The following is a 27,618-nucleotide window of genomic DNA, read 5'->3' as shown; positions in this document are numbered from 1 at the left end:
GAGAAGAGGAAGCAATGCGCGTCTGCCTCATATCTGAGATATAGTAATTTGGGGGATTGCCTAGATCATTTTGCAAGTTCCCGCATCACGACCAGTCTAACCAATCCGAATTCAAGCCACACGACTGTACACTGGAAGTCCTAAAGATGGCTCAAAAGTGTGCCATCCTTTATCTTGGGTGGGTATACTCGAGGATAAGGCGCTGTCTAATTAGTTGCTGTCGTAGCTCTGCCTCTGACCATCCCGTGACCCCTTGACGCGTGGTTGTGGCTGTCGGGTTCGTAATAAAGACGAGGTGGAATAATTGATAACGTTTATATAAAGCGGACATAAAGAACGAGAAGATTTGGGCCGTTCCGGAGGACTTTGAATATAGTCAATTCCTCCACCCCGGGATGGCAAATAATGAATCCTTCCCAAAGTCTGGTCCAAGTTTCAGTCATGATACTTAGCGCATGCTCCCTACGAGCTGCTTTTAGATCAGTAAGTGCCCGCCGGCGCCGAGGAGGAAGTCGAGGGTGCCAAGGCGTCGATTGATGTTCCTGGGGGGGAGTGGGGTTACAGGTTCTATGAGCAATGACTTACCAGCCTCCGGAAACACTGTCCTGAAGCCAAGTGGTCTCAAGCGCTCTCAGAGAACTGCCAAAAACTCCGCGATCAGCTCGCTGGGGAGAAGTGGTAATGACACTCAGGAGTCCAAAGCAAGATTGGGTAGTCTTAAACAAGTTTAATGAAGAATTGGCATTAGAAGAATATTCTCGGACTACATGATATAAGATACTGGCTGCTGTCTTCTTACAAATCTCTTTCTGGTGCTAACGTGTGGTACATGACTTCCTAATGCAATCAGCTACCGACTTCAGGGTTCTGGCGCGTCGTGCCCCCATAATTGAAACTGCTCCAGACATCCGTTGGTGCAAGAAGTAAGGACAACAAGATCACGGACCCATCAGTCTTTGGATGCGCATCGGTTTCAATAGTCGGCGTTAATTCGTAGTCGTCTTCGTCTGCTGCACGACCATAATGTTGCGATCGCATAGACGACGGATGGCGTAACTGGCTGAATGGTGCTTTGCGGATACAGTCTGCCGAGGTAGATGTTTCCCCATGCAACTCGGCGAAGTGAAGACGCTGATTCGAGGAAACGTTGAGAACTGAGATATGTTGCTCGAGATACCGGGAGCCGGCCACGACCATTACTGTTGCAACCAAGACAAAGACGACGAATAAAACGATCGCGAATGCGAAAACAAAGAAGATTGTGATCGCGACAAGAAAAATAATGCAGCCCAGGACTGACAGCGTGATGGTCGAAAAGAAGAATGTGGATGTGTATGGTGATTCCAGTATAGCTGACTCGGACAACGACAGCTTAGGCTGTGACTTTAAGGAAATGCGCTCCGAATTCTCGATCGTGCTTAGTTGCAATGCCATTATGTACAGGACAGAACAATAATGGATATTATCAATTGCGAATAACTGAACAACAGGATGAATATATAAATTGCTCTTGAGGCTGGCCGTCACTCCGATCGGCGCACGGTTAATTCATTGTTGCACAAGCACTCCTCCTGATATTGTCTGGACCTTCTTTTTTTGCTCAGCTGCTGGCCTTTATAGTTCCCCTATAGCAACATTAGTTAGCAATGCTGTTTGACTGGTAGTAATGACTCATAGTCCACGGTTCCATGTATTGCAGGAATACCAGAGTTGATGTTGACGGGAAAGCTGGCGAGTACTGTCGCGGGGAGTGCGGCGCAGTCGCTTCAAACGTTATACTTAGCAATTGTCCGCACTCCCCAATGTTTCATCATATATTCGTACCACATCGTATCATAATCGTTTAAATGGCTTTGAAGACGGTTATTGACACACCACAATATGCAGACTATGGACGCCGCCTTAACACGCGCATAGGCGTGTTAATGCATCTTCTTAGCAAGTAAGGAATAATAGACAACCTCTATATCTTTGCACTCGAATAATCTCCGCTGGACAATATACGCAAATTAATTAATAAATGGTAACTAGAGTAGATTAGATTACAAAGAATGCTCAATAGTCTCTTATACATATGTACAATGCAATTAATCGATTATTTCAACAATGCACTGATGATACATTGAAGCGGCCCCAAATGCAAATACGTCCCAAATGACCCTACATATTAACAAAAAGCAACACAATGAAACATAAACCATTAGCATATCCAAACGCCCAAGCAAAAATTGTAAAATGATGCCAAGTTTCACCGTCCTGCGAAAATTTCACACCGAGAGTAAGAATCCATAAATGAAAGATCACCGCGCAATACCAATTGAGTCAACCTCAATCTCATCATCGAGGAGACTCTCGACGCTGTAGTTCATAATGACAGCATTTCGATTACGATCAGCGATTGTACTATCAATCGACGCGTTTCGTCGTGACATGGCACCGAATGCCTGCGGAGACGAAGTGTTTCTCTGCGCGGCAGGAGGAGGCGGAGGAACAGGTGGTGGCGGCGGCGGCGGCGGCAGCGTCTTATTCCGGCTCGATGATCTAGAGAGTCTGGATGGACCAGCCATTGAAGGGTCGAGAGATTCTTCCCTTATGACCTCCATTTTTTCTTGGGGCTTTTTGTCCTTTGATCGCGGAGCTTTTGGTGGCGGGAAAGTCGATGCGGACGGAGCTGGCTTCTCTGCACCGGCAGCCTCAGTATCGGCTAACGAATGATCAGTTCCTGAACTCAGCCGATTTCGTTGACGTCGGCGCTGATAATGGACCAAGGCAAGGACAAGGAAGACAATGACAAGAATGCCGGCGACAGACACAATGACAGCCACAAGGATAGTTGTTCGTCGACTGGACGAGGACGAGGTAGACGAGATCTGAGACGCAGAATTCGACGACGGGTCAGACGCGGTAGCAGATGGCAAGGACGACAATGAAGATTCTGAGTCCGGCGACACCGTTGAAGCAGATAATACTGACGACATGGCTGTAGCCGAAGATGACCGTGCCGGTTCAGAAGCCGCCGAAGATGTTGATAAAATGTTGTATGCAATGGTTGAACTAATTTCCGGGTTGGTTTCGGTGATCACAGGGCCCAATGCGGTAGTTGACTGGGCCACGAGCGTGGAAGAATAGAGTAAAGAAACGGTCGCGCTGCCATCAGACGACCTGATGGAGGTAGACGGAGTGCTGTCATCCGTGACGAGGCTTGATGGAATAGAAGTGATTCCGTTTGGCGGGGCGGTGATGATAGACGTGTAGGCCGAGGACGAGTCGGCTGAGACCGGTGTAAGAAAGCAGGTTACAAGCGAGAGGAGGAGGATAACGAGAACCGCCGTGCGAGACGGCGGGTGGGAAGACATGTCGAGTCGCCTGCGGAAAGACGCAGAGAGGAGGGAGCGGAGTATAGGAGGGAGCGGAGGAGGAAGGGATAAGTATCGTCGTGATATGGGCGCGACTGGGTGTGGCGGCGGTGTATTTTGTCTGCGGCGACGTTTGTTGCAGGTCCGCGGTGCCAAGACCAAGTAGGCAGGGTCGCGACCGCACTAGTCCGTAAAGAGACTAGCGCCAGGAACCGGGGAGCATGAATCGCCATACTTTGGTCACCAAAACTTCTGCGCACTTACGCCGCTGGCGTCAACGCTGCGACCAAGCAAGCGACGAGTCAGTGCCGGCTGAACGGTTATGTCATGAATTCTCATAAAAAACCTATATGGAGATATATCCCTTATTCGAACTATCGAAAAATAGCTCTGAACAGTTAGTTATGCAAACAATAGTGCTGGCGACAGGATTGCCAGGGCCACCCACGGGAAATTACAGGCCCGGGCAGGCGCATTAGCGAAAGCCAAAAGTGCGCCCACTCTTTGTGTCCATCTTCCTCGCCTGCAAATCAAAGGCCACGCCTGACCACTGGCTCCTCCACAATGACGTCATCACTGATCTTTCGGGGGATATGCTCAGACGCTAATTCGGTGCTGGTCAAATATATATATTCGAACACGGTCTTCTTCTTGCTTCCTCATGTTCATGCATTAACTGTCTGAATGCCATTTGGTAGCGCAAATATATTATTAAGGATTTAATTTATGTGCAATTATAATGAGTACTGCCGATGTTTGCCCAGATAACACTTGATCAGTTCCGCATAGGCTCGTGTCTCCCGCTTCACAAAGCAATCGATAAACGCAATATAGTCATCCGCCACCGCTTCTAGTCGGTCCCTGACGTTATCTCCGGCCTCCCACAGCGGCACCGTGCATGCGTCGGCCGCCGACTCGCTCCCGCCGGGCGCTGCAGATCTACCAATCCTGCAGAAGTCCTCGACAAGCATCCCCGTATTGGTCAAAATGTCGTCCTGCATTCGCTGCAAATATGGGGCGATCACGTCCAGCATCTGTGTGCCTTCAGAATACTCCGTGTCATTGCTGAAAATCGAACCTGGCCAGTCCAGATTGCTGCTCGCGTCGATGTCTATTGCTTCCGGCGACTGCCCTGGCGCGACCTGCAGTCCGGGTGCGTACGAGATACCTTCGTCAATAGCAGAGTCATATAAAGTCCCAATCTCCTCTCCACCTGCCGACCCAGCAGTCGGCGAATCATCTGTAACATCACTGTCTATGTCGTCAAGCCGCAATCGTTTGACACTTACTTCCTCCGTTCTATAATATGCTGCAGATTCTCTATGGACAAGGGCCCCAACTTCCTCGGATTGTTCGTTCTCAGGGGCGTCGGTGGTTTTGTGTCCCAGACTATATTTCTGTGTTACTCTAGATGGAGTATATCCTGGTCTAGGAACGTGGCCCGGCAGCAACATTATCATTTCGTCCTCGCCCGCCTGACGAGGCCGTTTGAGGTACTCTCCTGCCATGCTGCACCGTAGACTTGGCTACCGTGGGCGAATAAAAATATAGAATAATAGTTTATATAAAATGCTCTTGTTTGCAACTGCTGGGATGTAGACCACCCTGGTTCAAATCCAGCCCAGCATTGTGTACACTTCGCACACAGCTCTACATATCACGTCGGAAGCAGACATTCAACGCACACATCTGCCATGTCTCTAGGCGCAATTTAGCGTTCCTTGACATTTCGCTATTTTTCCATAGTGCAAAGGGAAATGAGCGCCCACTGTTCTTGTAAGCGTTAGAATGTGTATACCTAAGTAAAAGCATTATCGCCTTTTTAGGAAGCAGAATTATCACGCGCGTTTGTCCGACTCCGTACTAGTAGGACAATGCGATCGAAGTGAGGAATGCAGGGGGGTTAAGATCGTATCAACAATGGATAGTCGTCCGGTTTGGTTTGCTAACTACGACTTAGACGCCGTTGACAAAGCGGCGCTGACGTCAGCTCTGTGTTTCCTTTGATTTGAGCACTGGAAATCAGTCTTAATTCATCCATGCGTCACCAAATCGACCAGAAACATTGTTAACAGACTATCGGACACTCAACTGCGATGGACTTTTCTACTCCTCCAGCGCGATCGACGCCTCCACAGACTGACACACCTGGTACACATCACAAGTCTCAAGCCTCAGAAAGAATCCATCCTCCCAGGACAGTCCGGATAGTGTTCTCGCCTCGGACACACACGCATTTGCATTACAAATCTCTCGAGAAACGAATACATACTACCGATGATCTCACGTACTTCATATCTACCACCGCTTATGCCCGAATACAGTTCCTACTTTCGTATATCTCCTCAGCGGTTTCCGCAATCCCTACACCTAAATCCGCAGAAGGTCTGTCTCCCGGTGTATCCGGCATCCTCGCAGTATTCGATAAACTAGACGATCTCGCAGATGCCATACCGCCAGTAGCTGGCCCCCGTCGTTTCGGCAACCCGGCTTACAAGACATGGTTTTCAGCCGTCGAAAGCGCGGTCGGCACATTGATCACAGATATGCTACATACGGCCGATGTGTCAGCGGACGCGAAAATCGAACTGCATGGATATCTAATGGGCGCGCTTGGCTCTTTTCAGCGGCTGGATTTCAGAACTGGCCACGAGCTCAGCTTTTTAGCATTCTTTGGCGGTTGCTTTTTTCTCGGCGCATTACGCGATACGTCCCGATCGTCGAACAGCGCTGCTCAATCGGACGAGACGGGTGATATTACTGGTAAAGAAATATTGTGGATATTCTCGCGGTATTTCAAAGTTATTAGGAAAGTTGTGGGCCGATACAATCTCGAACCAGCAGGTAGCCATGGCGTCTGGGGTCTCGACGATCATTTCCATCTACCATACATCATTGGTGCCGCACAACTGCGCGGAGTTGAAGACAAGCATGATACAGGAAAAGAAGGCAATAATGCGCCGGATCATCCAGGCTCTATGCGACCTCCCACGACAAAAAAGAAAGAGAGCGACTATACAAAGTACGGCATGCCGCGCCCTGTTGCTGTCATGAACCGAACTGTTGTGGACGACCAAATGGATGTGAATATGTATTTTGGTGCCGTTGCATTTATATACGAGGCATGCCCGTTGTTGCTTATTGACATACAATAATCTAACTTAAAAAAACAGGTCAAAAAAGGTCCGTTCTTCGAGCATTCTCCGGTACTTTACGATATCTCGGGCGTTCCGTACTGGAGCAAAGTGCATACAGGATTATTGAAAATGTACAATGCGGAGGTGCTAGGTAAATTTCCGGTCGTCCAACACTTCGGATTTGGCGGCGTGCTTTTCCCGTGGACGCCTTTCTGTGGGGGCCGGTGACTGCGTAGATCGCGTTAAAGGTATGTATGTATACTGGCTTTGCAAGTTCGTATGGATATTGTACAGTCAATAGAGCTGTGTATCAGATTTATTCATACCATTAGCATTCTATCGTACATAATACCGTCTCTAAAAGTACATCTTATTGCCCCTGCCCTTTAATATCCAGCCAAATGACCGCAGAGGATATTGCAGTGGCGTGACAGTATTTTTGCTTCCATGATTTGTCGACCACTACTCCGAGGCCGTTTGCGCTCCTGGTTCTTCTCCGGCTTCACCGCCAGGCTCACCTCCGGGAATCAACTAGATCCAAAAATTAGTTTACAATTCCAACAGTAAGTACTGCGTAGTAAAGGACATACCATGCAAATATTGTTTCCATTTAGCAGAATTTTTGGTAGATGAGTCTGATTTCCAAGATTGTCACTTCGCGAAGTTAGCACCCGGTCTGCCAGCCCATTTGAAGCCAAAACCCCTGTCATAACATCATGAACCGCGGCCGTCGCTTACGTACTATTCGGTCACATCTTCTAGGACCATATCTACAAGCCGTCAGAACTGCTATCGATTAGCGGTACTCGTAAAATGAACTTACTGACAAAATCATCGAAGCCAAGAAGAGTGCCACTGAATTCTAATCCAAATGCATCAGACTTATTCTTGCATCAAAACTGCCTGGGAAGAGGGATCGACGCAGAGATCATGCTATCCCGACTCCCATCACCTAACGCACCTCGGTCGGCCTTCATAACTACCCAAATTCTTGAACCAACGCACTTATCCACGAGCTCTGTCAACAAAGACCATTAGCTCATTTAATGTAATTGGTAGCGAAATCTTTCTCAATGCCATAGAAAGGACATAAGTAGAGGAAAATAATACTACACGAACCTAGTGGAAGAAGCTGTGACGTAGACATAATAGGCGGTACACTTGTGGTCTCAGATACACGAGATCACTGTTACAAATCGTTTGATTCCAGTAACGGACTGTGGTAGATCAGTTCAAGTGGATAAAGATGTGGGTTAAAGGGAATCTACCGTCTTTAAAATGTTATATTATTGAGCCGTCCGGATGACTGCGAAAGCACTATTTCCGTACCGAAATTTACTTCCAATTAAGGCATACTCGAGTAATGACTAGGCATATATGCCAAAGGTATTAGAGTTTTCGCAACTTTTGGTGGAGATATCCAAAATCAATTGCGATAGAAAGTGAATTAATTTCCCGTCGTAGTCCGAGCACTCAAATACTTAACTTTTTTCTGGTGCTAATATCAATATGTTGTGAGAACTTGCAGTAAGATACTAGAACGGTCGGTCGCAGAACCGCGTGGGGTTAGGGTAAATCGACAAACTTTCTCTGTCCAATTTACATGTCGTAGAAATGCCTAGGTTTGCTGCTAAAACTAGTAATCTCCAGATTATTGCACTATGGGAAAAGCGAAGAAAACGAGGAAATTTGCCGCTGTAAAGCGAGTTATATCTAGCAAAGAGGCGAAGAAGTAAGTGATATGCTCTATGAATCCGCACGTCATTGCTAACGAGTCAAATGTAGGAATTCACCGACCAAGTCTACAGAACTTACAAAGAAAAAGGATCCTGAGTTAGTCAAAGAGATGTACGTTGCTGTGATTTTTAGAGGCTATGTTCTTTTTGCTAATAAGGTAGCCCACAAATATCTTCAGCGTTATTCTTCCAGTTCAACCAATCTCTCTCGCCTCCTTACCAGGTTCTTATCGACACAAATTTTATAAATTTCAGTATTCAGAAGAAAATTGATTTATTTCGCGGTATGATGGATGCTCTGTATGCTAAATGTATCCCTATGATCACCGATTGCGTGATGGCGGAACTAGAGAAACTTGGCCCTCGCTATCGCATTGCATTACGACTGGCGAGAGATGAGCAGGTCGAACGCGTGAAGTGCTCACATAAGGGGACATATGCTGATGATTGCTTGGTAGCTAGAGTGATGCAGGTATGTAAATCATCCGGCGGCGATACAAACAACCCTGGCATGAGGCGAAAAGGCTAATGGCTATCATAGCATAAATGTTACATTGTGGCGACCAATGACGCTGATCTGAAGCGCCGGATACGGAAAATTCCCGGTGTTCCGATATTAAGCGTGGGCTCTCATTCGTATGTTGTCGAGAGGCTTCCGGACACTTTCTAATGGCTATAAACGAGTCCGCATATTACGGGAGACGATTACACATTACACGGTAGGGTAGGATTTCACGCATTAAAAATTTGTAGTTGTTGTATCATACTTGGAACTGGGATTGATTGAATTACTTGCTATCGACATATGAGGGATTGGAAACAGTTATATTTGAGAGTCAAGGCATATCCTACAAATAACCACGTGACCTTGCAAATACTAGCACACCTAACACACATTTTAACATTACTTACACTTCAATCATGTCATACATCTACTACACACATATATTTTATATACGACCGCCCTTGACTGGCAATCTCTATCTTAACAAGACTACTACTCCCTGACCCACTTATTGCCAGTAGGAGGCTGAGGAACCTTCAGTCCGAACTGTGCAGGAATGTCTTCCACGCGATGATAAGCGTTCAAATTCTTGCGGAGAACAATCTGGAAGCAGCTGGCGCCTCCCTGGCGAGAGACAATAGTCGAATAAGCCAAGAAGTATCTATGTACATTAGCATACAATCCACAAATTGTAAACAGCTGATGGACATACTCCCAGATCCTGTACCATCTCTTTCCATATTTGGCTTCTACTTTCTCCTTGTTTCCGATCCAATTTCTATACCATCGCCAAAGCGTGGCTGAGTAGTGCACGCCGATAGTATCAACGCTTGCAATTTCAAAGCCAGCTCCCTCGAGACTGTCGATCACAAAGCCAAGAGGAGTCGACGCGTCCGCACCTGGAAAGATGTATTTGTTCATGAATAAACCCCAGACAAGATCTTCGTACTGCCAGTACTTGCGGAGACCAGCAATCTGGAGAATAAATATACCATCGTCTTCAAGCATGTCATACACTTGAGTCAAGAACGTATGAAATTTACGGACACCGACGTGTTCGGCCATCTCGAGACAAGAAATCTTATCGTACTTCCCAGTAGCGGGTAATGGGGTGTCACGATAGTCCAAGCACAAGATCTTGCTCTGCTCGGGTGAAATACCAGACTCGGCCAAACGCGCGTTTCCCCACTTGGTCTGATTCTTACCGAGAGTGATACCGGTAACATGAGCGCCATACTGGGTAGACGCAAAATTCGCAAGAGTACCCCAGCCACAACCAAGGTCCAGGAGCTTCTCACCATCCCTCAGCTGCAACTTTTCGCATACAATTCGCAGTTTGTTGTCCTGCAATTCCTCTAAAGTTTCCTCTCGGTTGATATCGCTGACAATACCAGACGTGTAAACCATGCGGGGACCAAGGAACCAACCATAGAAATCGTCACCCCGGTCATAATGGTCGCGAACCTGCTCCTCATCTACACAAACAAGTCAGAGGCATGCTCGCTTATCCCAGCTACGGAGCGATAAAAAGATCACCAACCCTGCGATCGAGTATGCATGATTACTTCAGGAATCATTCCGGTCAAAAAATATTTATAGAGCGAGAGGGTGAAACGAAAGCTAGCCCAATCATGTCTATATTCTAGGATATCGAGGGCGTCGCCCTTGAACGAGACTTTTCCATCGAAATAAAGCTCATGAAAAGTTTCCATAGGGATCTTGTTGGAGCCGGAGTACTTTAACTTGTCCTGCTCATCGTGGAATTCGAGGTAGTGCTCAACGCCATTGTTAGGCAGTTTAGCCTTGTTGTTTAGCCGAGGCGAGAAACTGGAAGCGACCGTCCAGAAAGATGCGAGAATTGGGATGGCAAAAACAATGCAAAAGAAGACAAATGTTTTGAACCCACCGCGAAACTTATTGGTGAAGTAATATGGAATAATAACCAACAATGCAAGCAAAATCTTGTTATTGAAATGCTTCGAGCTGGGTCCCTCGGCCGGCAATGGAGCATTCTTGATGGCAGCATAGGCCGTCGTCCGCACACCGGACGAATTCCCTGGAAGGGGAGCGGACGCAGCTGCAGGCGTCTTGATGTACTCGAAAGGCAATGTCACGGGCACCTCAGCCATGATTGATAAAATATCCTCAACCGGAAATGACAGTAATGGCTGCCTGTATGAGAGAAAAGGGAAATTAAGCTGTATAAAGGTGGATCCAACTCGCAAACGTTTACCCGGCCGACGCCGCAATCTTGTTGCTTTAGCACCGTATCCGTCCCCATTGATGCCAGGAGCGCGTCGCGCCGAGGCGCGTCACCTACAGCACGGACATGGCGGCCTAACAAGCCACAGAAAGTTCGGTGCACATTGTAGGGTATTCTGCCCTAACTCCTGTGACGACTTAGGCCATTCGGCCAGCCGAATGCCGAATGTCGCACTACATTTTTGAAGGAGAGTCCAAAGTACCAACGCCTCAATCTGAGTAATTATGGGAAAGCCGTTAACACGATAACTAACACCAAATTATATAGCATCCGTGGCACAAGCCCCACTGTGATGATAGTGACGCTCGGCTCGGCTATTCATGCAAATTAATCACGGGGAATAAGGAACGGTGTCAGAATTTTCTCTATCACTATTATGTTCCTGTTATTTGTCTGTATATATATATACATATATACATATGAGAGGCCAGCTCCAAGGAGCTGGCCGTTGTTGCTTGTGACCCATGGCAGGGCGTAACCACCAGACATTTTTGTTGTATTTCTTGCTAACTTTGTATGTCTGGTCGGCCGTCTATAATACAAGTGTGCATCCCTGACGGGTAATTGGATAACCCTAACCTTCTCGTGCTATAGGCGCGTTTGCAGCGCACGTACCCTAAATAATGTCGTCGATTTCGATGGTTTCGTTTTGATATTGTATGGAGTAGGGTTTCGTCTCGAACTCCAACCTTGTTCCTGTGAGCGGTGGTCAAGGGTCATCATAAACCAAAAATAGCCTTGGGCGGGACAAGCATAGCTGCCGGCGATTGTTTATCTTGAGCCCCTTCACTCTTCGGCCGGCATCGTTCGTCACTCCGTTATATGCTACGACCGCTTTCCACGTTCACTGTAGCGGCAGCCTACTTTAGCTTTTCCTCGTGGAGCTATCTTCGCGTGAAGGTGAGTCTTTGGAATCGCACACGGAGAGGAATCGGCGTTGACTGGTTCTCGATTTTAGTGAGAAGACATAGGAAAAGACAGGCACATCCTCGGACAATACATTAGGCTATGGGACGATTGATATTGGTCTTATTGCTATTGGTCTGCTTCTGCGGACGTGTTCTCGCGGCATCGTCATCTGGAGCGGACTCCACTACAGTTGATAATTCCGACACCTCCGGGACGAAAGCAACATCGACCGAAGACGCAAGTATATCAGTAGCTACCTCGTCATTTTCCTCGGTAAGCTCGACAATAGTTACAACAGATGGCGGAACGGTCAATGCACTTGCTTCGGCATCGTCTTCTGGCACCAACAGAGTAGTTTCCATCACACGTACCAATTCTCTCAACGATGGCACATCTACAGGTAACTTGCCGACAATTAGTCCTAGCACGACAAGCTCTACCACTATCATCTACCCTACGCCAATCATTCCAGTTACCAGTAACAATCCATTTTTGAAGGAATCTAACGCGCCGGAAGGCACGGTCTTTATTGCAGTTGGATCTGTCATAGGTGGGATTGCGCTTGCAATTCTAGGATGGCGAGGGCTGGTTGCCTATTCTTTGCACAATTCTCTGAAGGCCTCTGCTGCGGCATACGCGTCCGAATCCAAAAATACGGCGACTAGACGTGGAGGTTTCTTTGGAAACAAGCGGCAAAACGCAGGAGGGTTTTATGGTACCGGTGCTGGTAGCTCGATGTCGCTTGATCAGCTTACATCAACTGGTCGTGCCATGAATAATGCGAGGCCTATAAGCGCATATGACGATATTGGTATACCACGGACCGGTCCGTCTTTTAACACTTCGACATTCTATTCGCCAACCGCGGGCGCTATGGGCATGTCAGCCCCGATGGGTAATGCCTCATCTGGCATCGGTACGAACAGAAGCTCTACGTATCTTCCCGCTGGCTATTACGGCATGAGTAATGGGGCATCATCGAGCGCAAGTCTCTCAGCGAGATATTCGTCAGTTCCGCAGAATCAGCGAGCGCCGAGTCCCGGAGGAGCTTTACGTACAACATCGAATCTTGCCGTCCCTCAACAAGGTCAACGTGTGCCCAGCGCATATTTGGATGACCTCTTAGACAACGATAGAAGTTAAATTGAATAGTGGAAAAGTTGAAGTAGAACAAGTCAGGCAAGAGTCGATCGGTCAATGTTGGGTAAGGACGATTCATATTTATGTAACGGTGTATATAACGGCGTTCGAACAATGCATGTGGATTGTGTTTTGTGACGAAGTATTTCTTACACGATTCCCACAGTCAGTTACCTGTCCAACGCAGATATAATAGATCAAAACGTAACATTCAATCGTAGCTAACAAATATATCCTCGTATAACATCGTAACTGCATGTATTGGATGCGTCAACCTCATTAATAGCCCATCCCATCGGGACACAACTAACAACATGAATACCTGGATACATCGTTCGGTTAGAATGACTCCAGTTGCTTATTTATCTCCTCAAGTTCAGTCTTCGCCTCGTTGTACTTAGCGGACATCTCCTCGTATTTCTTCTCCCATGATTCACACTCGGCTTCAAGACTTGAAACCTTGCGTTCATACTGCTCGGCCTTGACGTCAGTCACGCGCAACCTAAAAATACCAATCAGTAACGCTCTCCGATAAAGAATACCAATAGATCAGACATACTTCTCGGTGGTTTCCCGCAAGTTCTTGTCGGCGACTTCCAACTCTTCCTCGAGCTGGCTTATCTTCCGGGTCAGAGACTCGTTAGCGGTGCCATGAGCAGCACCATCTTCGGCAGCAGCCTTAGCTTCAGCCAATTGTTTCTCTAGCTTCTCTACTTCCTCCTCGAGTAGAGTGTTCTTGTGGCTCAAAGACGTGATCTCCTGTTCCTTCGAAAGGAGGTCTTGCTCCAGACCCTTAACACGCGACAGAGCCTCGTCAGCCTTGTCCTGAGCACTTTCAGCCTCCAGCCTGAGAGTGCTGATTCTCTGTTTTAAATATTTCGAGTTAGCAATAGACTCAAGACCTGATAAAGACCACGCAATTCCGGACGGGAGGGTCACGGATTCTGTGAGGGACGCGTAATCCCCTTACCTCCTTAAGCTTGTCCATCATAGACATTGCAAGTATATTTCTTACGAAAAGTTAGATATCGAAACTCTCAATTCTAATGATTAACGATTAACGCGGCGCGGAAATTTGATGGCAAACAGAAGATGATGCTAAGAGACACGTATGCAAGCAGGACGGCGGACGTATTCTATGTAAAGTCTCGATGCTGCGGTAGCACTAAACGAGCCCCATAATAAAAAACGTTAAAAGAACTCGCCGATAAAAATGGGAGCACAGCATCGATCAGCCTCTTGGCGTTGTCCCGGAAACGAGAGAATACCCGGACGAACCGTACTTGCCGAACTTGATTACAGTCATGCGGTTGTCAATGCCCAATTTCCATTTACGTGCTCTTAGATGATTAGAATAGGGACTTAATGCAAATTTACACTGATTATAATGCTTTCTGTGTTTAAGGAAAAGTTAAATGCGATGCTTTGGTAGCTATTGCGCAGCTAAACTAGGTAGTTACCCGGACACGACAAGTAAACAACCGCGACTTAGCGATCGGTATCTAATATAGCTAGCTAGCCAAGAGCTCTACTTTCTACTTACTCATGCTTAAATTGCCATTTCTAACCGACACGTGACGCATTATTATATTGACTCAATTGAATGACGACGATATTCCAGGACAAAGAGAACAATACGGTCGGACATGCCGGTCCGCAGAAGGCGGTGCCGAAAACGACATTTGCAAAAAGGGCAGGCGGCGGGAGGACACCATTCGCAGCAAAGACGAAGGAAAATAGTAACATGCACCATACCGGGAAAATCTCCGTCGCAGATGGAGGGACGAAATTCAAGACCCCATTTAAGACCCCCAATGGTACTGTACATTCGAATACTACACTGACAAGTTCTAACTCGGCGAATAGAGAAACGGGTTCCGTTAGGCGGCAAAGATACAAATGCTCGATTAAACGCTATGACTATGGAGACTAAATCGCAGAAACCTATTCTGAGACAGACGTCTGGTCGACGGCGAATCAAGCAGACAATAAAGCCAGATAGTACAAAACAGATTACTGTAGCACCGGTCGAAGCAGTTGCAGAGGATGTGCCTGAAATAGAGTACATGCCTCCTCGAGTCGAAGGTGAGTTTGTCTTTTTGAAAGTATGCTTTTAAGACTAACACTTGTTGACAGTGCCAGCGTTTATTCCCGATGATTACGAACCATTAGATCTCAATGCGTTGCGCGATATTCTTAACGACGGAAGTACTATAGCGGATTATCATTACCCCAGAGACAAGAATGGATTGACTAGAATGGAACAGAAACTAAATGGGATATTTGATAATCCGGATAATGACCATATACCAAATGAAATTGACTTTTTGCTTCCAGATCAAGATGGGCTTCGAGATTTTGAGAAGCCGTTGACGTTCGATGGTGACGCCATACAATGGGAAGAGCTTGGACAGAAACTGGAAGACAATTTGCAGATCTTGTCAGATAATTGAGAATGTCATGGGATTGAATGTGCTCTGTGGAACACATCTCGATGATACTGTATTAATAAAAGAAGCAGCGAATATAGATTACTGGCACTAAGTACAGAATTATGGGCTAATTACAAACGAGCATTTGGCAGCTAGACAGCTACCGGCGGGGGGGAAGTAAACGTTTTCTCCACCAAGCAACGAAGTCGACAGTGCTTACATCGATTCCCAATTCCATCAACCTTTTGTTGGACAGACAGCAATCGTGGGGCCTATTGACCTTACTGCCAGTGTTGTTGACTATGTCTATCTTTTTCAAGTGAGTTGTAGGGACACCAAGTAGCTCTCCGAATAGCTGGCAGATCTCGTATCTAATGACGAATATTATAATCAGACTATAAAATTCCGATTCAGGATCCAAATTCTAATGTCTTACTTGGTGTATTTTTGACTGGCACTGAAATGCAGAATCGACGGGATCTTCGTTTTTGCATTAAGTATAAGATCTGATAAGTCTTTTAAGACACGGCCGATATCTTCGGTATTGCTACGGTACGGGTCAATTATTGATGCAGGAAATCTGAACGGGCGCAACATACGTCGGATAACGAATTTGCCAGTTATCCATTTCAACCTCTGTTGCCTGATTGGCGTTCTAAACCGTTTTAGCAAAACCAGTCACCCAGAGTTAAACTATCAACGTAACATACTAACGTTATCTCAACCAGAATGTTGATGGCGGACTCTGACATCTTTTCAACTTCTCCGTACCTCTAGTGAGTTAGAAATGCGTTATAAAGTAATCATCGGACTAGTTATCTTACAAAACCTAAATTTCAGAATATGACGTTAGCAATCTTTCACAATCCGGAGCATGATGACGTACAGGCACTCGAAAAATTAGAGACTTTTTATTATGCTTCAACGCCTCCAGCTCTCCTTTGCGCTTGGTGATGCCGTAAAGGTTCGTAGGACTTCGCCATTAGCTCATATCACCCACTACAGCGGTTTCAAGTGTAGTCATACTTTGGCTCGTCATCAGGCTCATATGGTGGGCTTGTTCCATCGAAAACGTAATCTTATAACCAGTGTCAGCATAAAGGAACAAGACTCAAACCACATTTTTGTTTCACCAGTAGATACGTAAATAAATGAAATGTCCATCTCGGCCGTAAGTTCAGCCAAGAACTTGGTGACCAGCACGTTAAGTTTTATAACCTGATCCGGATTACTGGCAGCAACATCTGGCCTCCGCTCTGCGGCCGAGTGTATTAAAATAGCCGGCCTAATTGGATTTAGCACACATGCTGCGACGAATGTATGATAAATTAATGTTCAATCCCACCCTGTTGTCCGAATAAATTGAGCCACTTGAGCAGTGTCAGTTAAGTCTAGGAAATGGGTTTGCGGCGAGGATCGAGAGAATCCTACAGATAAAGATAAGTACGCCCGATCAAGATAGATTTCATTTTGCATACCGGTTCCGATTACGTTCCAGTTTGATCCATAGTCCTCAAACTTCTTGACGATCTCTCGTCCAAGTAGACCAGTAGCTCCAGTAACCATGACTGTGGGATGCCTAGTCTCTGTGGCCATGGCTAGACAATAGTACTATAGTTTGAAGTTCACTAATAATCACTAGATATTCTTAGGTATCAAATGTTTGGCTTGAACGTAGTACAAGTTGCGAATTCACCACACTGCGGTTTAGGGGTGATATCTATGGGTAGGGTTATGTTTCCTTCACATTTGGTCAGGAATCACGGCATCATCTCGAAGTAACTAGCTTTGTCATCATGGAGTGCATTAGTCGACTCCGTTTATTACGTAGCGGTCCGATACCGTCTGGCTTTCATGAGATCGTTCGTTTTTCAAGTTCAGGCAGCTCCAAGAGGTGGACTACTCGGCAGAGAAGAGATCCATACTCACGAGAGGCGACTCTCCGAAATTTGAAAAGCCGTGCGGCATTCAAGCTGTTAGAGGTAGTCCAATTAACTTAGGATCACCGAAGAGGAGTAACCAGTCATTAGATTGACCACAATCACCACATTTTTCGGCATGGACAGACTGTGGTAGATTTGGTTAGTTAAGTTCTGTATTGGAATTCGATTACTTCCAGATTCCTATTAATCCAATACTAGGGCTTTGCACCAGGATCATGGACTCAAGTCGCAGTCGACCGGACAGGACGTAAAGGAAGAATACTTGGAATAGACATCCTGCCATGCATGCCACCTAAAGGCGCATCGGCAATACAAGGAAACTTCCTTCACATGGAAACACAAAGAGAAGTGAAAGCATTTCTGTCAGAGGACTCTCTGGGAAGACCAATCGATCGAGATGCCCTCGGAGCGGCAGGAGAAGAAGTCAGCTATATTGATTTGGAACGCCAGAGCGAGTTGTCTGCATCTAGCCACGAAGGAGTAGATAATACAAGGCGATCAGCAAACACCAGTGCAGGAGTACGAGTGGTTGATGTAGTGTTAAGTGACATGTCAGAGCCCTGGCCCCCGCGTTTTGTTTTCTGGTCAAGGACATTGAGTAAACCATTTCTTAGGATGGCCAATACTTCTGGAAATTCGTTTCGAGACCATGCTCTTAGTATGGTATGTTACTGTGATAATTTCTAGTGCTCTAACGACAAACTCACGTGGCAGTAGGATCTCTGTAATTCCGCCCTAGCATTCGCAGTCGATACTTTGAAGAGAGGAGGTCACTTCATCTGCAAATTCTATTCTGGAGTAGAAGACGTCGACCTGGAGCGGCGGTTGCGAAAAGCGTTTGACATCGTTAAGCGCGAGAAACCACGAGCATCGAGAAGCGAGTCCCGGGAGCAATACTTTGTGTCCAAAACACTCAAGGAAGGTGTAACCAAGCAAGATCTATATGGAGACCTGTATGATTACTAAGATGATGGTCGTGACGACTTTTACGGCTCAATGGTGCAGTATTGTGTTCAGTGCATCGGGTTGTAATAAATCTTTCTGGGAAATCAATTTAATCCGGAGCAATCCCATGATGATACCACGCGACAAACTATACGTGTGTAGATATTTTGCATGGAACGCGCCATGCAATTCTGTGTCTTTCCATTTACGGGCAGATCCATGTCAGACCAACAATCATGGGGATTGAGGACAGTTTAATTTCGGCATAGTTGTCTAGGGATCTTGAATAGTCGGACATAGGATAAATGTCAACTTAATAATGTAGGATAAGAAAATCTGAGAAAATCTGAACGAGATATGCAACATAACGGTCTTATCATTCCTCATGAGCATGCCGTTCATGCTCCTGAACAAGCCTTATGAAATCTGCCTGCTCGTGCATGGTAAGTCGTTTCCAAATTTCTTCAAAATCGGCGGATTCTAGATCTAAGTCCGTCATTCGCTCTTCGAGATCAATTTTCCATCTCTGTTGTTCTCCCTCGATCCAGCGGTAGTACTTATCTTCAGCTGAGTGTGGACGTCTAATCACACCGGACGGTAGCCTCAGCTCAGACTTATTCTTCACGAAACCTTCAAAATCGCCTAGCGGGCGCTCCTGAGCTTCGATTTCATATCCATTGACGAGTTCTAGAAGTCGCCGTTTCTCGCTCGTCGCCAGCTGTGACGATGCACCTTCCGTAAAGACTGCTTGTGTTGCCTCCTGGACGTTATCGAGATAAAAAGAGGCAGAGCACGTTTGATGCGCTTTAGACTTGTAACATGCTAACGAGCAATAAAGCTGTCGGCACCGTGGGCAGGAATACTTTCCGTACGCTCTCTTGCAAATTGCACAGATTCTTGGGCTTTGGCCGACACTAGAGGTTGAGCCGTCTATAGACGACTGAATATCCGCATTGATACTTTCCAAATCCTTAGACATGAATATTTAATTGTAGTGAGATGAAACGGTTTGAAGGTGATATTAGTGCCAAGGCAATCGATTGGTCTCGATTGGTCTGATTTGAAAATTTAAAGTTTCTCTTGATAGCTCGTTGGGACTCAGGATGTATGCACCTGCTTTATTAACCCACAAAAATATATTTGGAATTGCATTGTCATTTCGCACTTTTGGAGGCAGTAATATTCGAAATGGCGTCACCGGTTTGGTAGAGTGTGATAGCTACAATGATCTGATAAGTGGTTTGCCTATTAATCCACAAGGTATGTACCTCGCGAGCTAGCGATTAGTCCAGGATCCTAACCGATTCGAGAGGTTGCATTCTTGATGTGCATGATGAGGAACGGAATAACAGCATGCGGAAGGGCCATGTATTATTCCGAGTGCAGTGAGCTGCGACATTTACGGCGAGTTTCTCGTATCAATTTCGGTCACGCGAACTACACTATCCCTCTAGAGTCGCTACGATCTTCTGTTACTAGATCTCGAATCACTTCGTTGGCAATAAATTCCTGTCGTGGTTATGGAACGTCTCAAGATTCAAAGGAATCGCCACCGTTTGATAGCACAGGTCGGGATTCTCAGATTTATTCAAATGAGTTTTGGCTTCAAAAGATAGTGAGGCGCCTTTTTCTGCGTGGGAACACGGCGAGCGGACCGTGGGAGACTCGAAGAACCGCAGGAGTTCCTCAGGGATACGAACCTGATACTGAATGGGAAAGCTTACAGCTACTGAGCAATTTAATTCGGAAGGTTAAGACGGAGGTCGCTCCTGGGGAGGAGACTAGTGAATTACATGACATCGAATTCCAACTGAAAACTGCAGTGGACGACCTGCTGCCGCGTTTGGCGAAGGAAGAACTACCAGTTGTCCATGTTCGTCTAATAGACGAAGCATGGAAAATTTTGTATACACCAAAAATTGGAAATTTTGCGGACTCTGACGAGACGGTTATTATCCGTTCCGCAGATATTCCGCGGCAGCGCTTTAACCGGGAAGAGCTGAACAAATTGCTACAACATATTGTGCGATATGAACATTCGTCGCAGTATCATGTCGAGCTTGGACGGAAAGTGTTCCAAGAACTGATGAGGATGACGACGGGAGAAAAAGAGGCGCAAGAACAGTTTATGCTCTTTGTCTTGCTTCTCTCGCGAAATAAGGCAGACAAGGAAATGCTAATTGCATATAATGAACTTCTCCGGATATTACAGTCTGTGGATGAGAATATGGCAGTTTCACTGGTTTCGATTATCAATAATGTCTCCGATGAAAAAGTTCAAGAAGTCCTCGTCTCGCGTCTATTTTGCACTAATTGTTTGGATATTGGTGCCTTTAACGTCATCCTACAAGCAGCTATCGAAAACGAACAGCGCAATATATGGGCTATCTACAATCAAGTAGTGTTGCACGCGGAGGAGACAAACATGCTGCTACACCCAAATCTAGATACGTATGAGCTATTGTTTCGGTATGTCGTGAAGGATTATGAAGCCGAGCAGTCTGTTTCTTTTATGGCCCATGCCAAAGAGGTCTTATTTGATGAGAGTCAGGTTCCGGCTTTCGAGGTGATAGACAACCAGGCTCTGTACCGTTCCTACCTGACTGCGTGTATTGTGTCTGGTGATACTGCTAGCGCGGCGCGAATAGCGTCGTTTTTTAAAGACGATGAGTTGCTTCCTCATCTAGATGGCGAGACTTGGCGGGTTCTAGCGCAATGGGTTACATATCGCTCACAAGAAGTGTCCAGAATCAATGAACTTCTTCGAGAAATGAATAGTTATGGCTATGGGACGGATATTACTACACTCAACGGCATCATGCGAGCGTCGCAATTTGGCACATCAGCAGAAGACTTTCGCAACGCCGTGTTTGGCCTCTATGAATTGTACAATGTAAAGTTGGACACGAATGCGGTAGGGATGCGTATCCGCGATCGAGTTAGGTCGGGAAAACCTTTACAGGCAGTCGCAGTATTTAAACGCGGTGTGAATGAAGGTTTGACTTGGGATTTGAAAATCGATGACATGAAAGCTCTCTTTGTCATGTTAGAGGGACTAGCAGCAGCGGAGAATTTTGATCCCGAGGTGCTGGTTGAGATGTATGTTGCAGTGAGACTTTACGTGAGCAGCGTAGACTATCCAACGCGACTGGCAATGGCTAAGACCTTTGTGGATCATGGAGAAGTCGGAAATTTAAGAGATCTACTGAAAGAAGAAATGGGGGACTCATACTACAAGTACTTGCCAGACGCGTTTCCAGAACTCTACGACTTACTGCATCGAGCTGTGCTTGACACATACACAGGAGACGTGGCTTGGATGCTTTATGGCTGCATCCACTCCCACTTCATTCCTAGTTACGAGTCCTACCTTCCAATTATGCGGCATTTCTGTGAATTAGACTACTGCGAAGCAGCACTGGAGCTCTTCAGGCATGTTAGGAAAGGCACCGATACTCCGCCACAGAAGGATATGTACACACTTGCATTCCGCCAATTTGCTCGACGGAATTTCGTGTCTGGCATCAATGAACTGTTCCATTGCTACAAAGTTGATTTGAACATAGATCCGGACATTGAGCTTTTTAATGCGATGCTGGAGGCGTGCTCACCGTCCAGCCACGATTATCTTTCATACACGCTGTGGCAACAGATCCGTCTTAATGCTGCTGCACATCCTACTGAGGTTATTCATCAGCCTAATACAGAAACTTTACGACTCCTTTTGAAAGTGGCAAGCCACACGGGTGCTGGGTACGCGGATTTATTATGGGAAGAATTTGAGAAGTATTCCGTACCTCTCACGGCAGAGCATTTCAAATATTATATTGCCGCTCACTGCGAAGCCAAGAACTTTGACAAAGCGTTTCAGATTGCAACGCGCATGTTTGATCTAGCTCTCCCAGAACCCGAACCAGATTCCAGTGAAGACATATCCGCAACAGTTGGAGACGCTATTAGTGTACTCTACAATTACATTGAGTCAGAAGATATGCGAAAGCAAGTCGAAGAATGGGCTACTTTAGTGCATCCCCAAGAGTGGAAAAAGGTCAAGCGCATTGGACCACTTATGCAGCGACTTGATATCCGTGGATACAACATCTTCTCGAATCCGCTAGAACAGGCGCGGCTGGAGAAAGTGCGCCAAGGAATGTTGGCATCCAGCCAGGAATATAGCGGATCTAGACCGATGACAAGAGCGGAATTACCGAAAGCTTCTGAAGCTTAGTGGTTGGAGATCGCCTGAGTCTTTCGGATTGAAGCAAGCGGGTAGAAAAGACTCGTTAGTAGAATTCTCATGTATATAGTATGACTACGATGATTCGCTTTATCATGAATGTAAGTTTTCAGCTGCAATACGCCACAGATACATTCCTGGGATAATACTCGCGAGGAGCGAGGTACTCCAATTCATCCCAAACCCTAGATGCAAATCAAAAATGACGCGCTATAACACCGACATTCCATTTCATGGCTGCCAAGATATATGAGCACTTACCACGACCGTAATGGCCGCCGTCGGCCCTTCAACGGTTGTGCCCACATGTCACACGTATTGTGCCGACCATGTACATGTTTATTTGCTCTTTGTTACGCCTCTTCTCGTCCCCATCTTCTGCAGAGCCGCGAACGTCAAAGATAACCGCATAGTCTAATGATCTACTTAGAGATTACTTAATTTACAGGAGCTATAGATACCAATGCCTGCAACCATAAGGAGGCTTAGACCGTAGACCTAAGATGGCGTTGGACACGGGGTGCCTTAGACTCCTCGTTCTATCAACAAGGAAACCTTATTTAGTTTTTGTATATTTAAATCAAGTAGGGCTGTTGACGATACGATATCAGTGACTTTTTATGTTACGAATAATATATCGGCGAAATAAAAAGTCTGCCGATATTTATTCTGTATTCGGTACTCAACATCCGTATTGACAAGCTTACCCTATTGATTTTAGGGTTATGTGATCCGTGGTTGATAGAGGTTTAAAGTGGTTTATTCCTAGAAAAATTTCCGGCCAGCGCCAGACGCTGGCAAGCACACCAAGCAGACAGCGGAGCTCTATGGAGTTCTCACGGCATTGCAGAGGGCTCCCCGCTTTAGGGACCTCACGGTATACTTGCGCCACAAATCTGCGAAGGATGGTATGCTTCTTTTGAATCCTCGAGCACGACTAACTTACTCCGTTCTAACATACAAGTAGCCTGCGAAAACTCTCGACAATGGAAAGCCCGAGCTTGGCAAGAACGACTATAGCGTCGTCTCACCTCTCGAGAGGGAAATCCTTGCGCAGATCATTGATGAAGTCGAAGAATGAGAAAGTCGCAGATTACGCATCAGATTTCTCACACATGCGCCGGGTAGTTTGTCTCTGATATGCTGTGAGACGCTTCTAGAGAGCGGTGCTAGTGATTCCACATGCAGAGATATCACCTTAGCCCGCTTACAAGTGTCCAAAGGGAATCAAGTAGTCCAGAAAGCTGCGATTACGAGTCGAAAAGGAAAGAACGGGTCCTGGATCAGAAATTGCAAGCTGCAATTTATTGGGCGCAAGATGAAATTGGCCGACTTATGGTCAAAAAATAACTATTTTCTGTGGTTTAGTAGCGTTATTGTCAATATATTAAGGAATTTGGTTTCGGCAACCATTTTAGACGTAGATAGATGAACACTCTTGGTTCTAACATTATTACTGTGGAGCCTGTTAGTGTGCAAGACAGTTATATCCACGCATTGCTGATTCATTGATAAGTGGTGATCGATAAACGTCGGAGACATATAGTCACTCCGCGGATGACAAGTGATGACACCTTCATTCGCATGACTGACTGAAGCCTTATATCCTTGTTGCGACTTGCAAACTGCATCGTTGACTCTAATCTGGCGCAAAGCTTAGCCTACTCGTATCATCTCTGGAATTTGTGATAATAATAATGTAATTCACTCCACCTCAAATAAGACGAGCGTAACTGAGTGCCGCCGATACAGAAAGGCACGATGACATAATCCATGTTGACGTAGTCATCCACCAATTTTGTCCACCTTCAGTCTTCATTATCAATCGGGTGCACACGATTTGATGGAGATACTGCTATCGACACCGCTATATAACAAAGAGCGGATGTTCTGCTTGATATTCCCAGCATATTAAGAGAGACGAGTTAAGTTTAGGGCTGTGACGGATGGGCGGATATGGCGGATTCTATCCGCCAAATTATCCGCCTCGAATAAATATCCGCCGCATTTTAAGTCGGCGGATATGGATGTCGAATAAATATCCGCCAGGTCCCAAATTGGCGGATATTTATCCGCCGTATCCGCCGGCGGATGGCGGATAAGGCGGATAATTTCCTAATTAGGAAAGATCAATGTGGGAGTATATAAGGTCAGGTCCAAGGTTCACTGTAATGTAGCTGAGAAGTGTATATTCTCGAAACGCTTAGATTTCTGCAAGGATTCATTATGTCGCACTGTTCGAATGAGTTATCTATGGAATTTCGAGGTTCGTATTCGAGATTTAAATGGATTAAATTCCTCGGAATTACGTACTTAAAGATTGTGCGGTTTTAACTCAGCTAAAATTACTATCTGAAAGGAAAGAAATGAAATTAAATGAAACTAGACACCCTTGTCAACGGACCGTAAAACACAACCACAAAGTAACGAACGACGCACTATCAAAAACGCACACACATTCTCTCTCCAGGGTAACCGAGACTACCATCCTCACATATTCTGTTTATATCTATCGTCCATGAGCATGAGCATCCTCATGGTCTCCGCCTTCATGGAATGTCGGCGTATCCCAAGCAGATCTCGGCCGGAGTTGAACATCCTCTCGACCGATACCTCAGATGCCGGAATGGCGAGATAGTCCCTAGCAGCCAGAGACATTTGCGGATACTCCTCTCTGTTTCTTCGCCACCAGTCGCATAGCCAATGAGGCTGTTTTGGTATCGGGAACAATAACGCGGGCAGTGTCGAAGTATCTGTCGATGTCTGAAACTTTGGGAGAGTCCACCGGACGAAGTCTGCTCAGCATCCGGGACTCTAAATCATCGTGCACAGCATAAGTCGGTGCGCGATGCAGTTCAGTTACCGCAGGCTCCGTAACTTGATAAGTGAAGTGAAGCTCATTACGGATAGCCTGCAAGATAAGGCGACCACTATCGTCATCGTCTCGGAGCTCTTGCTGAATTAGATCACCCTTAACTCGAGGATCCAATATGAGTGCAGTGTAGTAAGTATCGATGGCGTCCATGAAGGTATAATACTTCCTGTACTTCCGCAATCCATTTTTAACTGCGTCAGCAATATCCTTGTCGATTGCCGAGAACTTTCCACTCCGCTCCGATGCGTCCTCAAGTAACTCGTGGAGTTCGTAATACATCGGAACAGTCAGACTGATTTGCGGCTTCCTGTTGGAGATAAACAAGGTGAGCTCGTTGAATTTTGAGAGAATGTCATGTATCTGCCGGAGACGAGCCCAGTCACTGTCACTGAAGCACGGCATGGGGAGGTCGCTTTGCAGCTGCAGGAACTTGTTTATTTGTGTCCTCGCTTGCAAGCCATCGCTCAACATCCGAAATGTTGAATTCCAGCGAGTGTCCACGTCGTATTCAATGAATTTGTCCGGCAGATCAAGAAATTTGCACACCTCTTTCCATTTCTGACGTCTTTGCGGGCTTCGATCAATCCATAGCGCAAGGATCCGTAACCTTGCCAGGGCACCTTGGTCCTCAAAGGAGCATGTTTCTCGATTGGTCAAACTGTCGCACATTGCACAAGCTTCTCCAGCAGTACCGGACTTCAAAGCATGGAGTATGTCTTGCACAATTAAATTGAGAATATGCGCTAAACAACGAACATAGCTGTCTTGGCCCCGAAAGCGAACTTCGTGTCCATATTTTCTTCGAAGACTTTCATACAATGCTGAAACCATGCTTTCATTGTTGCTGGCGTTATCGCCTGTGATGGTGATCAGCTTGCGCTCAAGCTCCAATTCGCTGAGTGTTCCTTTTACCGCAGCCGCCAGGTTCTCTCCGCTGTGCGATCCCTGAAGCTCTTTAAAATCTAACACTTTCTCTCGATATTGGAAGTCTTCGGTAAGCCAGTGGCCAATAACTCCTAAAATTGGGAGACTATTCTTGCTAGTCCACACGTCCAGAGAAAGAGCTATTGTTCTGCAGGTGTGCAATAACTCTTCTTTCAACTTGGCACGCTGTGCGGCAAAGTCATCCACTAGCCTTTGGCGAAGAACACTACGGGACATAAAAGGAAGCGTAATCCCCGGAATATCATGAAATATTTGACGAAAAGCTTCCGATTCAATAGTCGTGAAGGGCTGCCTATCAGCTACTATCCACCGCAGAATATTCTTCTCCAAAAGTTTCTGGGATGAGAGCTTCTCTCTCTGACCGATGTAGGTTAAGATAGAAGACTTCGGTTTCTTTGCTGGCTCTGGCCGTTCCTGAGCCTCAATAGAGTGTCGCTTTCGAAGGTGCTCTACCATATTGCTTGTCGAGCTCTGTCTCTTTGAATCAGTTGTCTTCCAGCTACATTGTTGTCCAGTTTTCTCGTCCAATACTGAACAGCAGATCTCACGATTGATCGTCTTCCGTATGTTGCTCTTTTTGAGAATCCATGGCCGGTTAACATCAGTTATATCAAAGTAATCCCAACACTGCCAGCTCTTAGATTCGGACTTTGAAGGCTCAATATCTCGAGAAGACTGAGGCTGACATGTCAGGCCAGCATCATCTGGAATCTCCTGTGAAGACTCAACTGCTGAGGCTGACTCAGAAGGAAAGATCTCGGAATCAGGATTCAGGAAAACTATCACCAGAGTCATGGTGGTGAGAGCTATCGAGTCGATCTTCGAGAGGGGCTTCTTCATCGTTTCCATCATTGAGAACGAAGTAGTCAATGAGTTTACCTCGCGTTACCATAGTATCCATTTGGTCCATGTCTGGTCTGATGGAAGCGCAGGTTAAACTTGAGGCTAGTATACGTCCAATAGTGCTAAGATGGAATATAAAGATGAGTATCGTGTGATGTATTATTCGATGGGAGAGAGGAAGTATGTCGGTTTATACCCGTCTCCTCTGGCTGCTTCTATCAATATGTACATATTCCATAGTCCTACTAGGGGGACTACATTCAACAACTATTACATTACTCTCGTACCAGGTACAATTAAATTAACACTGACAACTCGCCGGGACGCCGGCTTGCTTAGCAAATCGCTCATG

General features: G+C 46.1%; 15 protein-coding genes across 15 annotated transcripts; 6 read left to right on the top strand and 9 right to left on the bottom strand.

Moving 5' to 3' along the window:
* Positions 1-725: 725 nt before the first annotated feature.
* POJ06DRAFT_146848 (uncharacterized protein) lies at positions 726-1,561 on the bottom strand. Its single transcript, XM_056184608.1, has one exon. The coding sequence runs from the start codon at positions 1,432-1,434 to the stop codon at positions 847-849; it is 588 nt and encodes a 195-aa protein (XP_056041654.1). The 5' UTR covers positions 1,435-1,561; the 3' UTR covers positions 726-846.
* A 464-nt stretch (positions 1,562-2,025) lies between these two features.
* POJ06DRAFT_258829 (uncharacterized protein) lies at positions 2,026-3,474 on the bottom strand. The gene has a single exon (XM_056188300.1). It carries the CDS (start codon positions 3,354-3,356, stop codon positions 2,301-2,303), a length of 1,056 nt encoding a protein of 351 aa, XP_056041653.1. The 5' UTR covers positions 3,357-3,474; the 3' UTR covers positions 2,026-2,300.
* A 597-nt stretch (positions 3,475-4,071) lies between these two features.
* Positions 4,072-5,324, bottom strand: POJ06DRAFT_146762 (uncharacterized protein). Its single transcript, XM_056184607.1, has one exon. The coding sequence runs from the start codon at positions 4,862-4,864 to the stop codon at positions 4,091-4,093; it is 774 nt and encodes a 257-aa protein (XP_056041652.1). The 5' UTR covers positions 4,865-5,324; the 3' UTR covers positions 4,072-4,090.
* Positions 5,325-5,452: 128 nt separating this feature from the next.
* Positions 5,453-6,721, top strand: POJ06DRAFT_270176 (Phosphotyrosyl phosphatase activator; the record flags this gene model as incomplete). Its single annotated transcript, XM_056189424.1, has 2 exons — positions 5,453-6,478; positions 6,530-6,721. The coding sequence occupies 2 exons, from the start codon at positions 5,453-5,455 to the stop codon at positions 6,719-6,721; spliced, it is 1,218 nt and encodes a 405-aa protein (XP_056041651.1).
* Positions 6,722-6,791: 70 nt separating this feature from the next.
* On the bottom strand, positions 6,792-7,784 carry POJ06DRAFT_258825 (putative U6 snRNA-associated Sm-like protein). The gene is made up of 6 exons (XM_056188299.1): positions 7,613-7,784; positions 7,455-7,511; positions 7,317-7,355; positions 7,236-7,263; positions 7,084-7,147; positions 6,792-7,024 (listed from the first exon to the last, which is right to left on the bottom strand). The coding sequence occupies exons 1-6, from the start codon at positions 7,638-7,640 to the stop codon at positions 6,956-6,958; spliced, it is 285 nt and encodes a 94-aa protein (XP_056041650.1). The 5' UTR covers positions 7,641-7,784; the 3' UTR covers positions 6,792-6,955.
* Positions 7,785-7,973: 189 nt separating this feature from the next.
* On the top strand, positions 7,974-9,063 carry POJ06DRAFT_146756 (Fcf1-domain-containing protein). The gene is made up of 4 exons (XM_056184606.1): positions 7,974-8,225; positions 8,279-8,341; positions 8,392-8,701; positions 8,771-9,063. The coding sequence occupies exons 1-4, from the start codon at positions 8,155-8,157 to the stop codon at positions 8,897-8,899; spliced, it is 573 nt and encodes a 190-aa protein (XP_056041649.1). The 5' UTR covers positions 7,974-8,154; the 3' UTR covers positions 8,900-9,063.
* Positions 9,064-9,212: 149 nt separating this feature from the next.
* POJ06DRAFT_146748 (S-adenosyl-L-methionine-dependent methyltransferase) lies at positions 9,213-10,905 on the bottom strand. Its single transcript, XM_056184605.1, has 3 exons — positions 10,275-10,905; positions 9,447-10,209; positions 9,213-9,395 (listed from the first exon to the last, which is right to left on the bottom strand). The coding sequence occupies exons 1-3, from the start codon at positions 10,861-10,863 to the stop codon at positions 9,227-9,229; spliced, it is 1,521 nt and encodes a 506-aa protein (XP_056041648.1). The 5' UTR covers positions 10,864-10,905; the 3' UTR covers positions 9,213-9,226.
* An 856-nt stretch (positions 10,906-11,761) lies between these two features.
* On the top strand, positions 11,762-13,217 carry POJ06DRAFT_146728 (uncharacterized protein). The gene has a single exon (XM_056184604.1). The coding sequence runs from the start codon at positions 12,006-12,008 to the stop codon at positions 13,047-13,049; it is 1,044 nt and encodes a 347-aa protein (XP_056041647.1). The 5' UTR covers positions 11,762-12,005; the 3' UTR covers positions 13,050-13,217.
* POJ06DRAFT_146727 (tropomyosin) lies at positions 13,218-14,151 on the bottom strand. Its single transcript, XM_056184603.1, has 3 exons — positions 14,017-14,151; positions 13,606-13,910; positions 13,218-13,548 (listed from the first exon to the last, which is right to left on the bottom strand). Exons 1-3 carry the CDS (start codon positions 14,041-14,043, stop codon positions 13,386-13,388), a joined length of 495 nt encoding a protein of 164 aa, XP_056041646.1. The 5' UTR covers positions 14,044-14,151; the 3' UTR covers positions 13,218-13,385.
* Positions 14,152-14,422: 271 nt separating this feature from the next.
* On the top strand, positions 14,423-15,937 carry POJ06DRAFT_258814 (uncharacterized protein; the record flags this gene model as incomplete). The annotated part of the gene is made up of 4 exons (XM_056188298.1): positions 14,423-14,498; positions 14,562-14,863; positions 14,913-15,131; positions 15,183-15,937. Coding segments are annotated over exons 2-4 (746 nt in total), but the record flags the coding sequence as incomplete, so codon positions are not given.
* On the bottom strand, positions 15,569-17,165 carry POJ06DRAFT_146635 (uncharacterized protein). Its single transcript, XM_056184601.1, has 10 exons — positions 16,957-17,165; positions 16,824-16,905; positions 16,612-16,763; positions 16,505-16,556; positions 16,365-16,452; positions 16,303-16,307; positions 16,189-16,249; positions 16,078-16,133; positions 15,915-16,025; positions 15,569-15,849 (listed from the first exon to the last, which is right to left on the bottom strand). Exons 1-10 carry the CDS (start codon positions 17,072-17,074, stop codon positions 15,639-15,641), a joined length of 936 nt encoding a protein of 311 aa, XP_056041644.1. The 5' UTR covers positions 17,075-17,165; the 3' UTR covers positions 15,569-15,638.
* A 1-nt stretch (position 17,166) lies between these two features.
* POJ06DRAFT_146682 (FtsJ-like methyltransferase-domain-containing protein) lies at positions 17,167-18,565 on the top strand. The gene is made up of 5 exons (XM_056184602.1): positions 17,167-17,460; positions 17,509-17,559; positions 17,620-17,972; positions 18,036-18,084; positions 18,139-18,565. Exons 1-5 carry the CDS (start codon positions 17,275-17,277, stop codon positions 18,385-18,387), a joined length of 888 nt encoding a protein of 295 aa, XP_056041643.1. The 5' UTR covers positions 17,167-17,274; the 3' UTR covers positions 18,388-18,565.
* Positions 18,566-18,677: 112 nt separating this feature from the next.
* Positions 18,678-19,656, bottom strand: POJ06DRAFT_146582 (uncharacterized protein). Its single transcript, XM_056184600.1, has one exon. The coding sequence runs from the start codon at positions 19,343-19,345 to the stop codon at positions 18,743-18,745; it is 603 nt and encodes a 200-aa protein (XP_056041642.1). The 5' UTR covers positions 19,346-19,656; the 3' UTR covers positions 18,678-18,742.
* On the top strand, positions 19,448-22,730 carry POJ06DRAFT_213463 (uncharacterized protein). The gene is made up of 2 exons (XM_056185487.1): positions 19,448-19,626; positions 19,679-22,730. Exon 2 carries the CDS (start codon positions 19,691-19,693, stop codon positions 22,592-22,594), a length of 2,904 nt encoding a protein of 967 aa, XP_056041641.1. The 5' UTR covers positions 19,448-19,626; positions 19,679-19,690; the 3' UTR covers positions 22,595-22,730.
* Positions 22,731-26,517: 3,787 nt separating this feature from the next.
* POJ06DRAFT_296733 (uncharacterized protein) lies at positions 26,518-27,413 on the bottom strand (the record flags this gene model as incomplete). Its single annotated transcript, XM_056190569.1, has 4 exons — positions 27,204-27,413; positions 26,955-27,160; positions 26,588-26,858; positions 26,518-26,567 (listed from the first exon to the last, which is right to left on the bottom strand). The coding sequence occupies exons 1-4, from the start codon at positions 27,331-27,333 to the stop codon at positions 26,518-26,520; spliced, it is 657 nt and encodes a 218-aa protein (XP_056041640.1). The 5' UTR covers positions 27,334-27,413.
* Between the last annotated feature and the right edge of the window lie 205 nt (positions 27,414-27,618).

Source organism: Lipomyces tetrasporus (genome assembly GCF_029532465.1).
Source record: "Lipomyces tetrasporus strain NRRL Y-64009 chromosome Unknown POJ06scaffold_9, whole genome shotgun sequence".
NCBI classification, from domain to species: domain Eukaryota; kingdom Fungi; phylum Ascomycota; class Lipomycetes; order Lipomycetales; family Lipomycetaceae; genus Lipomyces; species Lipomyces tetrasporus.
The sequence above is the reverse complement of the archived record's forward strand: the minus strand, read 5'-3'. Positions and strand labels throughout refer to the sequence as shown.